This window comes from Plectropomus leopardus, chromosome 15 (genome assembly GCF_008729295.1).
Source record: "Plectropomus leopardus isolate mb chromosome 15, YSFRI_Pleo_2.0, whole genome shotgun sequence".
Taxonomy (NCBI): domain Eukaryota; kingdom Metazoa; phylum Chordata; class Actinopteri; order Perciformes; family Serranidae; genus Plectropomus; species Plectropomus leopardus.
This window is the reverse complement of record NC_056477.1, coordinates 16303299-16318307: the sequence shown is the minus strand read 5'-3', so window position 1 is coordinate 16318307 and position 15009 is coordinate 16303299. Positions and strand designations below refer to the sequence as shown.

General features: G+C 39.2%; 1 protein-coding gene across 2 annotated transcripts; it reads left to right on the top strand.

Annotated features, from left to right (window-relative positions):
* Window positions 1-3399: 3399 nt before the first annotated feature.
* On the top strand, window positions 3400-14885 carry sufu (suppressor of fused homolog (Drosophila)). Of its 2 annotated transcripts, none has more exons than XM_042502716.1 (12): window positions 3400-3740; window positions 4319-4453; window positions 5000-5136; window positions 6731-6873; window positions 7957-8042; window positions 8663-8735; window positions 9225-9378; window positions 9538-9640; window positions 10049-10183; window positions 13036-13174; window positions 13269-13337; window positions 13432-14885. In XM_042502716.1, exons 1-12 carry the CDS (start codon window positions 3592-3594, stop codon window positions 13519-13521), a joined length of 1413 nt encoding a protein of 470 aa, XP_042358650.1. In that variant the 5' UTR covers window positions 3400-3591; the 3' UTR covers window positions 13522-14885. The 2 variants fall into 2 exon arrangements, with proteins under 2 accessions (XP_042358650.1, XP_042358649.1); XM_042502715.1 differs by having other exon boundaries at window positions 9222-9378.
* Window positions 14886-15009: the final 124 nt, after the last annotated feature.

Here is a 15009-nt window from a genome sequence, read left to right as displayed (position 1 = left end):
ACAGAGGTACTGCTGATTCAACGCGAAAACATCTTTTTGTTGAGATGGAGCTGCTGGAGAGGAGCACAGTGCCGGGAGGCCTTTCTGAGGAGATGTATCTGATATATTCAAGAACTGGACAGAAATGTGTCAGTGAATGACTGGGGTAAGTATATAGATAGAAATGTATCTCAAATTATAGGCAATTTGACAAATATTTGGCACACATCAACATTTTTTAGACAAACCTTTAACATGCTTTAAGTTGTGAAATATTTAAATTGGTAAGATAAGAGTTTTTACAAAGAAATACCAACTTCCACATTTTCTGAACACTGACAGATGAAGGGTGTTAATGCTGTCATGCTGTGTTAATTTACCAGATATGTGTGTGAGAGCTGTTTAAACTAGTGCAGGCTGAGTTCTTGGCCTCATAGGGGAATTCTCTAACAGTAACAGGCCGTATAACCGGTTGTTTCCCAGTCCAACTGCCGGAAAGATAGGAGTTTCCTGAACGTGTTCAGGTGTGGCCTTCCTCAGAAAGTTCATTGTATTGTATTGCATGCATCCTAAAAGAATGTACACTCATACTGAATAAACCACAGTGACTGAGATAACACTGAGGAATTATTTCACTGGACTGTCACTGTCAATATGACCTCGAATGAGTCGTTTTTTAGAGATCCTGTAAAACAACAAAGGTCCGTTAATGTCAAACTTACTCTGGAGGGTTCAAAGATATATCGACCAACTGTATGTCAGCAATCACATCGTCCCAAAGTTCTTTTCCTGGGAGTGTACGGCCATAAATGATGAGTCATTTCATGCCTCGACCAGAGCACTATCACCATGATCTGATTCAGAGCTTGCATCAGCCCAGTGGACAGGCTTTTTATTTCAGCGGTTGAGAAGCATTTCCAGGAATACTAAGAAGATGGTTGGATTTCCTCAGACGACCCTGAAACACTCCATAGGCTCTGTCTAACCACAGCACTGGATCCATTTAATCATTATGGCAGTTTGGAGGTTTGTTTTCCACTTTGCCTTCATTTCACTCACACATAAAATACCTTTCAAACTGTTGCCAATTTATGAAAAAGTCAGTGTTTAAAAGGAAATATTGCTCTGCTGTATTATGTAACTATGACTGATCACTGTTTAAGATCACCTTCAGTTGCCACTGTGATGACCCCTTGCTCAATCTTCTAATGAAAGAGGTAGGGCTGACGTTATTGTCTCATCATCACCATGAAATTCTTGAGAAATAGGGAAGGTCATGGGTGACTCAGTGTTGGAGCCCATTGGCTATTGTCTGACAATGACATCTGCATACATATGCATACACTATATATAGAGAGGCTATGGGTGACTAAACCTCAACGCGCTGCTCAATATCTCATACAACACATATCTAAAACCCATATTATCAGTTTAAAAAGTTTTGTGCTGTTTTACTGATTGTTGCTGGATTTATTTTGTTTTTTATTCACTGAGATGTGGGCAGTAAAACAGCAATAATGATGGAGTAGACTTGTGTCAAATGATTACGCCATTCAAGGAACAAGAGGCTCCTGAGGACCGACTTTTGATAAGTACTCTACTATGAGAACTGAATTCCATAGATGGTGGCGTCTTCAGGTGTCATCTATGGGCTCAGTTCTTTTGGCATGGTACTAGTTTGTCAGCCTTACTGCGTCGCACCAGAGAGTGGGAGTCATGAACCATCAGAAAGCACACATTTTTGTGTTGTCGACATTCATCCCATTGTGTCTTAGTATTTCTAAGTTTTACTCTTGTTTGTATGTTTGTGTATATTGTCACCTTTCCTCAAATAAATAAGGAATCAATTTCATATTGCATACAATAATAATGTGAATGCAATACACACATTTGTAAATTAGAGTTTGTTAATAAAGTAAATCAAAGTCATTTTTTTGTCATTTATTGACTCTTGTAATATTTTGTTTGATATTTAAAATACCTATTGCCACATTTAAGTAATACAGTACAAAGAGTGAGTGCATTCAAGGACAATGATTTTCAGAAATACAAGGCCTATACCTTGTACCACGCCTGATACGACCCACACAAACAGACCTCTTTTATATCATTTCTTATCTAAGCTTTAATTCTATAAAAAGTTGCAGCCATGGTGATGGCAGTTAGCTGGATTAGCTATAAACAATATGATTAGATACAGCAGGAAACATCCTATTCAATTACAACATCGTGGGAGTTAAACAAAATTTCCAGCTTCAGCTTTTGATGTTTAAAATACAAAAGAACATGTTGTTATGTGGATTTGGTGTACATAGTACTGGTTTAAAGCAGTTATTTTTTAGGTATCTTTTGCATCTCAAAGTTATTCCAGGATATGCCACGCACTGTACAAAGGACCCTCCTGAAAAACTCTGTATTGCACACATATCTTCCACATGGATTGAACATCTTTACAGGATAAGGTCCATATAGTGGTTTTATTCTTCACGATCCCAGTTTCCCATAAGTTGTTGGCCTTGGGGCACGAGTTTTGGCTGTGTAGAACTGTATGATGGCAGGAAAAATGTGGAGAGATAGGGGAAAATAACCCACTATGTTTTACATTGCTCTATTTTCACATTCAGTATTATTAAAGTAGTGACAATGTCATGATCAGCAGGGAAAAACCTTATCATGTAGTTGTTTTTCCCATAAGTGTCTGCTTAGGTATATTTTTATATCCCTAAAATTAATCATTTTCATTTCATAACCTGACACTCCATCCTTGTTATCCACTCATTTAAGATATGATGAGACCTCTGCTATGTGGCCACAGGCAGTAAGCTATGACATGCATTCTCATGCCAATAGCCTTGATATTTTTTAAGATTATCTTTAAATTGATTTAAGGTTTTATATTCAGACCATGCACTGTACTAAATATGCACCATAAGGGTCACAAGTTCATGGAAAATTTACTCAAGTAGGCTACTTAAAGCACAGTTTTTAGGGGCTTTTGTCTGGAATATTTTTATTTTGTGCTACCAAGCAGTTCTACCACACTGCAATTCAGAAGGAAATAATTTACTTTTAATTTGCTGATTTAAAATGGGACCGAGTAATAAAATATGATGCATTGTTATAGCTGAAACAACCCAATAGAAAAATACAATGAAACTGGCAACACCTCAACCATATACAGTATAATATTATACTCTCAAAGGCTCCTAAATACTGTACTTTTGCTGATATATTTAATATAATACCATCAAATCACATCTTCCCACTCTTTGATTGACAGTGTATCAGCCAATCATAGCCGTCAGAAAATCCACACGAATCTATTACAATGCTCTTCATTGGCCATTCGGAGCTGTCAGTCAATTACGTCACAAGCTCATCCGACCAATAGCATGGCAGTTTTTTGTAGAGGATGAGCAACAGGCTGTGCCCCTGCTGAGTGTAACACAGCGGTCGGGGTTAAAAATTTGAATTTCGTCTGTTAACATTAGTAGTGGGAAGTTTTCATGATTTAGTATTGTCTCGTATTTGTTAAACTGAAAGCAGACACCAGGAGACACCTGTATATACGTTGTTTTGTGTAGAATAACCAGGTTTGTTCGAGGTCGTGGCATGGATGAGGTACGGCCTACCAGTGGTGCTCAAGCCCACGGGCTGGTGCCGCTGTTTCCCCCCGGATTGCAGGCTATCTACGGGGAATGCCGGCGACTTTACCCCGAGCAGGCCAACCCGCTTCAAGTTACAGCTATTGTAAAATATTGGTAAGTACCCCGTTTTGTTGTTGGTAGTCTCACAAATTTGTCAAAGTTTTTGGACAAAGTTTATGTAGTGATGGCTAGAGGTTTAGCCAATAGCTGCTAAGCTAACCTCTCAGCTAACAGGAACTATATTGTAGGTAACTGCTACTTTGTTTTGGAGTGTCTGAGGATTTAGTACCAAACTATCCTAGCCTAATTAGTGCATTTTTTTTTTTTTTTTTTTTACAGCTAAGTACTTCATTTCAGGTTATGGTCTCCTGGAGCTAATTGTCTTTACACAGGTGTACTTGAGAGTAAACACACTCCACTGACAACAATAACAATTTCTTATTTATTTATTCGTGGCCGATGGTTTTCATTTTATGCTTTTAATAAAGGAAAAAAGAGCCAATATCAAGGTTACTTACAATAGCGCGCATACAATAACAGTAATGGTAAAAAACGGGAATATTTACATCAAGATTACATAGAATTACAACATATAATTACAATAAAAAATAATTAACAGTGCTCACCTCTGATTTTGCTTCAGCCAAGCTTTAACACTTTTGTTAAAAACCTTACTTTATCTATTCTCGCAGGTTAGGTGGACCCGACCCGTTAGACTACATCAGTATGTACAGGAGTGAGGGCTGTCCTGCTCAGGACATCCAGGAGCATTGGCACTATGTCAGCTTTGGACTGAGTGACCTGTATGGGGATAATAGAGTTCATGAGTAAGTATGCTAATGTAAATATGTGACTTCCTGTAGCACAGGGGAGTTCTTGGATCCTTTTTATTTTTTTTTAATGTAATACATATTTACATTGTGAACTACCTGGGGAATCTTAACATCACAAATCCAGTCTTTCTAAGTACTATGTAAAATATTTGCTTATGTAAGGCGCCCACAAAGAGTAGACCACCCACTGACTAAGTTGTGATTGATTGTTTCCTTGATTTTTGTGTCATGCACACAAACATGTGCCTAACCCCAACGGGCTTACAAGACACAATTGCAGTTTTGTTAAAGTTATCAGTCTAAAAAACATGTTGTCTCACTGCTCAGTCTGAAACATATTACTCTGCCCCCTATCCCAGGCCCAGTTACAAAGTCTGCTATAATAAAGGTTTTCTTATCGACACATAACTCAAATTCAAGCTTGGGATTTTTAAAATAACTATCATGTGTACAAGAAACAATAAAAGTACAGCTCCTAATCCTGTTTCCTATTGTGTGTGTGTGTGTGTGTGTGCCTGTGCCTGTGCCTGTTTGTGTTAGATTCACAGGAGCAGACGGGCCCAGTGGTTTTGGCTTTGAGCTCACCTTTAGACTCAAAAGAGAGACGGGAGAGACGGCACCACCAACCTGGCCAGCTGAACTAATGCAAGGCTTGGCTCGCTATGTGTTCCAGTCAGGTAATAGAAATAAACAAAAGATGAAATAAGAAAAGATAAATTAGCTCCACAGCGGGGAAATTTACATTATTACAGCATCAATGATGATAGAGCAACATGAGAATCATCAGTAAAAAACCCCCAAAAAAACCCCACTAGCAATACAAGTGAGCATCAGTACAAACACAAAGCATTATTATAAAAAACAGTAGAAAAAAGCAAAATGTAATAAATGGACAGGCTGAATGCATGCTATTGTACATAGGCGTGTAGATGTTGCACAGTTTAGTATATACTGGTCTTGCACCTGAGTGATGATAAAAAAAAAACACCTCAAGGTCAATGCAAACTGTTTAATCCCATACTCTATTGAAAAAAAGTCATAAATTGCTTCTTAACTTTATTGTGGAGAGTTTTGCAGCAATAATATTGGAGGATTCTGGTATTCCTGTGACACAGGTTTTTAGGAACTTAGATTTTGTATTATGATGATGGTCAGCTCTGTTGAAAAACAAAAAAAGAACCCATTGTATTCGTCATTAGACAGGATTTATCAATAAAGTTACCAAAAGATTAAGAGGTAGTGTAAAACAATGTTAGTCCCAGCCATACAGTCTTCATCCTTTACATAGAAAATGTGTGACAAAAAGATAAATGGTTTGTGTTTTTCATTTGGTCACACTTTGTTAATAGTCTGGTAAATGATTTATCTGTACATGTTATTACAGAACAACTCTGTGGCTGCAGTTGGCATGCCTCCTTGTCTTTGTGAACGTGAAGAATGTGTTCTTTGTAAAGGTAGCTTGTTATTCCTGTGATACATTCAAACATGCAAAAAGAGTAGAAGAGTGTGCTGCAGGCAGCATTCTTGGTACACATTATTTGTGTTTGTTGGAGCTCTGGGTATTGACAGGAAGTCTTATTTCCCCTTTCTTTCCCTTCAATGTTTTAATAGGATTGTTTTCACAAATGGCAAACAAGACCGTTGTTGTAGTGTGTGAATGTATACTCTGTGTGTAACGGGTATATACGGTGCTGCTAAGTTCTTTAAATCCTTCAGTTGTGTATTATACTGTGCACAAGAAAGTGTGTTTGAGTGAGGAGGGGGCATTTAAAAGCCATGAAAGAGAAGAAGGCTATTCTCCCTAGGCTCCCCTTTCCTCACCACCCAACCCTTCTCTGCTATCCAGCTGGGGTCAATTTGCGCGTGGGTGGGCTGGGCTCCTGAGCTAAATGAATGCTGATTCCTGGCCATCTTCCCCCTCGCTTTTCTCCTGCAGCGAATCTGGATGGGGTGCATGTTACCTCCCAAGCAGACAGATTCTTCAGATGGAGTTTTTTTCTTGCCAAATTTGGTTCTCGATTTCCCTCTCTCTCGCGCTCTCTCTCTCTCTCACTTACTCTCATACTCCTGCTGATCTATGTCCCCACTTTTCCTGTTACTGCAACTTTCCTTTAGCAATTCTGTACCATCAGATAATGAAAAGTTGGAAAGTAGGATTGCTTTCCGCTGGTGGCCGAAGGAACAGGCCCAAATGCTATTTTAGACAACTTAAAAGAGCATATTTTGCCCTACTTTAAAAATGAATGTCTCCTTTTGTTCTCTTTTCTGCAGAAAACACATTTTGTAGTGGCGACCATGTATCGTGGCACAGCCCACTAGACAACAGTGAATCTCGTATCCAGCATATGTTGCTTACAGAGGACCCACAGATGCAACCAGTTCAAACGCCTTTTGGCTCAGTGAGCTTTCTCCAGGTGAGTTCAAATATGTGATATTCACATAGGAACTCTCACCAAGCACTTTGGGAACTTTTGCCTAAAAATTTAAAGCCAGTAAGTATTCTGACAAAACATGAACTGGCATCAGAAGAGAGATGTGGCTGACAGTAGCCCTGCAGTTTAATATCAGTGATGATAATGCAGGACACAGCACTGTACCATAATATTCAGTGTATTCAGCCAAAATTTGCCCGGGTCCAGACCTTGGAATCTACCCACTCCACAGATTCGTCTGGCGCCATGACATCAAACAGCAGTTTCTTGGTTGAAATAAAAAAAAAAAAAACGACCAATGCTTATGAGTAATAGCAACCATGGCAACTGCCATAGAAAAGATAAACGTATCTGTCAAAGCTGTTCCAAGTCAGTGTTTCTTCTCAATAACAAAACTAGTATGTTGGCGGACTTAAAATAACGCTAGACTCAGATGGATATGTTGGTCTCTAGAGATTGGTCAGGGAAAATTGAATCCCTATTTTCCATAGAAATCAGTTTGAGTGGATGCAATATCATACTGAAGATGGAAACTGAGTGTAGCGAGTTGACAAAAAAACCATGTGACATTAAAAACCTTGATGGAAGTGAAAATTAACTTCTGTTGTCCAGTATACGGTAGATCTTCGGAGCCCAAGAGTGTGTGTACAATCACCTCATTCTTCCAGTTAATTTAAGGTCTATCAGTGTATGTGTATTATCAGTCCCATGGCAACAGGAGGATGGCAGATGCACAGTCTTCAGCCTGTTTTAGTGTCTGCGCTACCTCTTTGCATCAAGTCACATCAGCTGAATTGTACGTAAACTCAGTGTGACATTTAGTTAAGTAGTACATAATGGCACCAAACTTTCTAAAAAAGGCTGATGCAGCCACATTAAACTTAATTGTGACAGTGTGTTTTCTGCAAACCGGTTGAATTTTATCTATTATCAATTATATTTACAATACCTTGGAAATAAAGTGCCTGTCATGAATGAAAATGAAGGCAGCAACAGTAGTAAGAAGTACTCAGGGTAAGAAAATTGTAGACAACTCCCTTTAATGCTCTGCACTGTCTCCTATAGATTGTGGGTGTATGTACAGAGGAGCTGCAGGCGGCCCAACAGTGGAATGGCCAAGGCATCCTGGAGCTGATGCGTGGAATCAGAGTGTGAGTACGACTGTGCATCAGTACACGATTCAGCTATTTAAAGAAGCCATGTTTTAGATTTGAAAATGATCCTTAACATATTGAGCTTTTTTGTTATTCTTTGGTTTTATGTTGTTGGTCATTTTTTTTTTTTGTAAGTATTCATTAGATAGAGCTAGGTTAAATCTGTTTTATAGGTCAAGATTGCTAATGTTGGTATAAATGTCAGTTGAAGCAATTCTAGTATGTGATTGGATACCCATCAGTAAGATTTGCAGTAAATATAACTCAGCTTGACATATGATGAGGGTCATTATCTGTGCGTTTTTTTGTGTGTAGGTGCGCAAGTTGTAATTTTGGTGATTTTTCAACATAACCTTCAATGACATATTTCAGACCAGATCTGCTTTCATTGTATAGTTTTAGCAAATCAAATATATATTGCTTTATTATCTATTGTAATACAATATTTTCATTTTCTTCCAAATGGTCAGTCACTGAAGTAAAGTGAATTGAAATACAGTGTGTGCCACGGGTGAAGCACATAGTTACTTGTTCATTTATTAACTCTTTGTTTAACTTGATTAATGTTAATAGTTAATGGTGTCTGTGACTAATGTTGATGATTGTCCTGTGTACAGAGCTGGTGGCCCCTGGCTTATCACAGACATGAGAAGAGGGGAGACAATTTTTGACATTGATCCGCACCTACAAGTAAGGCTTTATTAAGTTCTGCACACTCCGCATAGTGAACTCTATTGTATTTACAGTGTGTTAGATTAGGGGCAGTCTTATGCTGCATGCCATATTTTCAATATATTAACTGTGTAACATCATTTCAATCCACTATTATTGAAATGAAGGAAACCAGTTCTCTACATTTATAGACATAAATAGATATAAGGATGTTATTTATAACTTGCAGTACTACTTGGAAATGGGGTTGAACAGGTCAAGGATTTGTCCTGGAAATCAGAGGCAAAATGACCTCTACATCTACAAAGCATTTTAAAGGGAACCCTTAACAGAGAATGAATTTTACAACTGCTTAAACATCATTTTGCTCTTTGACAGTATTGAGTGCCCCCTGTTGGCCCAGAAATCTTTATGCAGTGTCTTCACACCTTTGAAAATGTTAACCTTATGTCAATTTTATGGGAGCAAGTGTTGATGATTGCGTATATTTCTTGCTCATCTAAGCAGGAGAGAGTGGACCAGGGTATTGAGACAGAGGGCTCTAACTTGAGTGGGGTCAGTGCCAAGTGTGTGTGGGATGATCTGAGTCGACCGCCGGAGGACGAGGAGGACAGCAGATCCATCTGCATAGGATCACAGCCACGGAGGCTCTCAGACAAAGGTACGCAGAGCCCCAAAGGAGTGAAAAGAGAAGATCCTCTAATTAAGACCACGCAGATCCAAGGATGCTTAGCGATCTGAGTGCAGGAGTTCTGGTTTCGTGCTGTCAGCAGTGCATGATGGGTCAATTCCATGCTGATCTTTGTCCGTGTGTTGACAGACACAGAGCAGATCAGGGAGACCCTGAGAAAAGGGCTGGAGTTTAACAGCAAAGCAGCGCTACCACCCATCAGCAGCCAGAGACAGAGCCATGAGAGACCTCAGTGAGTGTTCCTCCCACACACCAAAACACACCCTAACATGGGTTCAGATCAGCGCTCGGGTTGCACTAAGATAACTCCCTCCCCTGTATGCAGTGACTCACAGTGCAACTGACTGATCTTAACTGTTATCACCATTGTTTCTTAGCTACCAGCAATATATTCTGGTTTGAAATCATAGCTATTTTTCTATGGAAATTGTTAAGTCTTCTGCAGAATACGATAACAGTGGTTGTGAAATCCGAATATTTCCATTTGCAGACGAAGGCCAAGGTGCCGCCATTTCCTTTGTAGCTGTTTTCACCGACAGACATTCTCTCATTGCTGATTGTACCGTATCAGACTTCCTCACTTACATTTCCCTTTTGTTGCCTTCCACTCTGTATTTTCTCTCCTTTGTCTGTGTCTTAGGAGTCGAAAGGACAGTTTGGAGAGTGAGAGTTCAGCAGCCATTGTTCCTCATGAGTTGGTCCGAACACGACAGTTGGAGAGTGTCCATCTGAAATTCAACCAAGAGTCAGGAACACTGCTGCCCCTCTGCCTGCGGTACAACACTATTTTTCTCTTTTACTCACACACTCGATATTTACCCTTTTGGCAAGCCCTGAAGACCGAGAGATTAAACAAACAACAAAAAAAAAAACAGCCCAGATATTTGTGTCAGATGGGTGTGGTAGAATATCATAGAAAAAAATCACGGATGAAAACCAGTTTCTCAGATGTTAAAAAGGGGCCTGTGAATAACTCAACAGCAGTGTCTCTTTCCAGAAATCACGACCTAGTTACTCAAGATAATTCAAAGACCTTGTTGTCAGCAGTTTCATGAAGGAACTGTCTTCTGAATTTTACCTGCCAACCGAACCGCAGAAGGAAGCATGCATCTACTGCTAGCTCACCTAGCACCACTGAGCTAGCTGACACCACAGCTCAGACGAGGAGGACGCCATCAGTGTTTACATCTCGTGCTGTCGCAGGCATGAGCCTCTCGCCCATGAGTAGATGCACACCGCATTCTACTCGGTGATGTGTATGGCGGGTAGTTTGGTAGAAAGAAAATAGTTCCTGCACGAAACTGCTCACAACAAGGTCTGTGCATTATCTTGAGTATCTGGGTCATGATTTCTGGAAACGAGAACCCATGGCCCTTGATGAACCAGAGAAGTCAGCAGAGGTTATTAGTGTACACTGACACCATGATTGAGACACTCATGGTAACATAGCTCATGCACAATGACTGGCTCTCTTTACTGCTCACCTACTAGAGAAGTGCCTCATATGACAGGAAGTTGCTTTAGAAGGACAAATGTCATGATTTGTTGGATTAAAACAGGGCTTTTCAGTGACTGTAATTCCTATAATAAAGTTACCTTATAGTTGTGTATTGGGAACACACGATCAGCCAATCATTACCATGTCAACCAACTTGCATTTGAGTTTCACAGACACAGGAAAAATCTTTATAAAATTAAAATAAATTATGTGGTATTAAAACAGAATACAAAAACCATTATGAAATTACATGAAATGGTGAGTAAACAAATGGTAAAATGAAAACATAGTTGTTTGCAGGGTCTTAACATTTGTGTTTGGGCTTCCTCTGATATGCTCTGTGTCTCTTGAAATCTACACACCCCTGGCTGACAACTATCTGGGCTTGGTTTACACCTTTTATTAGGAAAGTGACATTTTTTGGAATGCGTTTTTGCAGACAAAATACCACTTAAGCAATTACTATTCAATAAGAACGGCAGCATTTTTAGAAATGCTCCTCTGGTGATGCTCTGCAAAGGCAGTAGACCAGGATGAGCCTGCTTATGTAATCTCTGTCTGAGGAAAGAACTAGACCAAAGTTAGTTCACAGAGAGACCTTTGTGTGAGAGAGGGAGAGATATGCTGGGACTTAAGAGGGAGAACATGGAGTAATGGGCCCAATTATGTGATACTGAAAATGGGATGTGATTATATTAAATGTTGCCTACAAGCTATGTGGCTTTTAATATTCTAAAGGTTGTGAAAATAGTTGAGCATTATGCAACAGACCCAACCAGACCCACGTTAAAGGGATAGTTTGGGCCTTTTGAGGTGAGATTAAATGAGGCACTCACCCATAGTCAGTTTATTACATACAGTAGATTTCAGTCTGCATTCCCCCAGTTTGAAGCAGCAGGTAGGAGTACCACCACTGAAGGTAAGCAATGAACTGTACTGCTCTGGAAAGGGTTGCAGCAAAATGCAGTTTCGCTTAAAAGTTTAAGTGTAAGTGAAGACTATATTAAGAATATTGTCACCACGTTAATTTGTTGTCAGACTGGGATTCAGTTGGTCGTTATATCGCTCTCTGCAAAGCCAGACTCCACCGCCTTGATCAGTTTGTTGGGTTTTTGTATGACTTTGTCAGTAAAAGTTCAAATTTACACATACTGAATAACTTATTGAGGCAGCGATAAACCAGCAGCTCATGTGTTCAACAAACTACAATTACAGTTTTTTTTGTGGAGTGTGGTGGCATTGACAAAAGCATGGTCAGGAACTGAAGCCCTCTTCCCCATCAGAACAGGCTCTCTGCGTCAAGATAAAGAGATAAAATATAAACTGCATTGATAATTTTTAGGTGGCTAAAATATGTTTTGTTGATGACCCCAACACTTTGCTTAGCACCTGTACTCCTGTCTCCTACTCCAAACTGGGGCCATGCCAATCTCCATCTACTTAAGCTAGTACACTGACTTTGGATAAGTACTGCATAAAACCTTATGTTAAAAGATCCAAACTATCTCGTTAAGATGTATGTCATATTCAAAGTAGACTATATTAACATTTTATCACTAACCAATTTCCTTGGTAAATTAGGGTGATACAACTTTGATTTGATAACAAATCCTCTATATATATTGTTTTTTGCAATTGTTTCCTGTCACACTGAAATTATAAAAAATGACTTCAGATAACTAAAAGAAAGAGTTGTTTCATAAGTGCCTGTTTTGATTTATTACAAAATATTTCACCTTTTTCAAATGTCTGCAGTTACTCAAGGAAATTGGCAAACGTTCATAAAGTCACATGAAGAAACATGCAACAAAAAAAAAAAAAAAAAAGTCTCATTATCTTGGTATTTCTTCAGCAGATTAATTCTTTAAAGTTTGTCTGCAAGATGCTGACTATTACGCTGCGGCCTCAAGCAATAATACGTCTCCGTAAATGTCAAAATAGGAATCTGGCTAACATCGTCAGTCGTCACAACAACATTTTTGAGAAACTACAATTTTATCTTTTTCCTTTAAAGCTTGCTTGTAATTGTCACATGGAAAGATACGTTTTCTGTTATAGCTAACATAAATGAAAACACAAACTCATGCACCCTTTGTAGTTCATACTGTGCTGTATGCAATCTCTTACAGGGGCCGCTTGCTCCATGGGAGACACTTCACTTACAAAAGTATCAATGGAGACACGGCCATTACATTTGTGTCTACAGGAGTTGAGGGAGCTTTTGCTACTGAAGAGCATCCATTTGCAGCCCATGGCCCCTGGCTTCAGGTATACACACACACACTCATTCTGAAACTCAAGGTTTCCATGTGGTGATTTCATATTTAATGCATGTATTTGATCTTCTGTTCCCCCTGTAAAGATATTGTTGACTGAGGAGTTTGTGGAGCAGATGCTTGGGGATTTACAAGAACTTAACACTCGTGAGGAGGTGTGTATAACTGCCTTTATTTGAACTTTTATTTTCAGTGTGATTTTCTGGTGCATTTTCTGTTTCACTTTGTCTATCTCTTCTCTTTGTATAGACAAAGTTACCAAAGGAGTACAGTTGGCCAGAAAAGAAGCTGAAGATCTCTGTCCTCCCAGACTCTGTGTTTGATAATCCACTGCAATGAGACAATGAGACACTTCATTGCTAGAAAACTACCACACAAACGCCTGCAGACACACACTTCCTGAGTGGACCATCATGAACAGGAGACCTCCCAGCACATGCAGCGACCCACAGCTGTCAGGGCGCACAGATATGCTGCTCCCACAGTGGATGGCCAGAGACTGTGTCACTCCTGAAAAAGATGTGAGGGACGATCTAAACCCTTTCGACTGTTACTGCATTCTCAGACTAGCCCCACTGTTTACAACATTTCTCTAAAGGCTTGAAAGCTTTTAGAGAATGTGAAATCGGCCTCAAACCAGCCTGTTCATATGGTTGACCTGTAAGAACAATCATTATAGGTGACACACTAGCTGGAGGGCAAAACAGGATGTTGTCATTCCTCCAGTCAGGCCTGCCAAGGTCTGTGGTCCAAAATATACGTCACTAAAACAGTTGAAACACATCCTGTGATCACTCCAGAGATAACTGCTGCAGATCTCAAAAACAGTTCTATTTATTCCACTGGCCTTAAAAAAGGGCGGAAAAGTCACATGTTAAACTTGAGTTCGTATATAGTATTTACAAATGCTGGACATTTTTCTGTTATGTGTTTGTCGTCATACCAAAGTTTTAACTGTTGGCAGCCCAATGCCAATACTGTCTGTGTGTCAAATGATAATGTAATAATGACATGACAAACTATGATGAACTAATATCCACTCCAAATGAACATATGACCTGTTTTTTATGTTGTTTTTTTATATGTGGCCGAAGCTGCAGGTAGAACCACCACTTCTCCCCTGTGCCAAGAACATGACTCCTGTATTAATATTTTTTTCTTACACATAAAAAATGCATATTTTAAAGATATGGAATTAAATACATCAAGTCTCTTGTAAATGTTCAAAGAATGGGAATCCGTGGTCAGTGTCCTCTCTCGAGTGTTGTCTCCAGTGGCCACATAAATATGATTTGTGTTTTTGTTTTGTTATCAGTAGGACCTGCTTGAAAATGAGTGAAATTCCTCAGTGCCTTGTGTTGAAAAGGACCACATATTCTCTGTTGACTCTTAACGCTGCCTACAGCTCCGAGATAGTTAAAGAGAAGTCACGGCTGCCACGGTCAATCTGTTTTTGATGCTGTCACTCTATTTTAACACAAAAACAGACTACTTTTGCTACAGTGTCTTCTTACAGAAATGTACTCTTATGATACAACACGTGATGGCATCTTTTTTATTCAGAGTGACAAATGTAAATTTTAGACGCCTTTGATATGGTATTTTGTAATTACTATGTTATGACAGAACTGCCTGATTGTAATCCCAAGTGCATTAAAGCCTGTAGGTATTTACATAAATAAAGATGGAAAACTAATGCAGAATTACAGTGGAGCTTATTTTGTGTGTGAATGTTTTTAGTAATAGTTTTGTTTGAAAAGAATTAAAAACTTGTCCCATATAGAGGCCTTTCCCAGATTGAGTTCCGTGATTTAACCCTTTTAAACC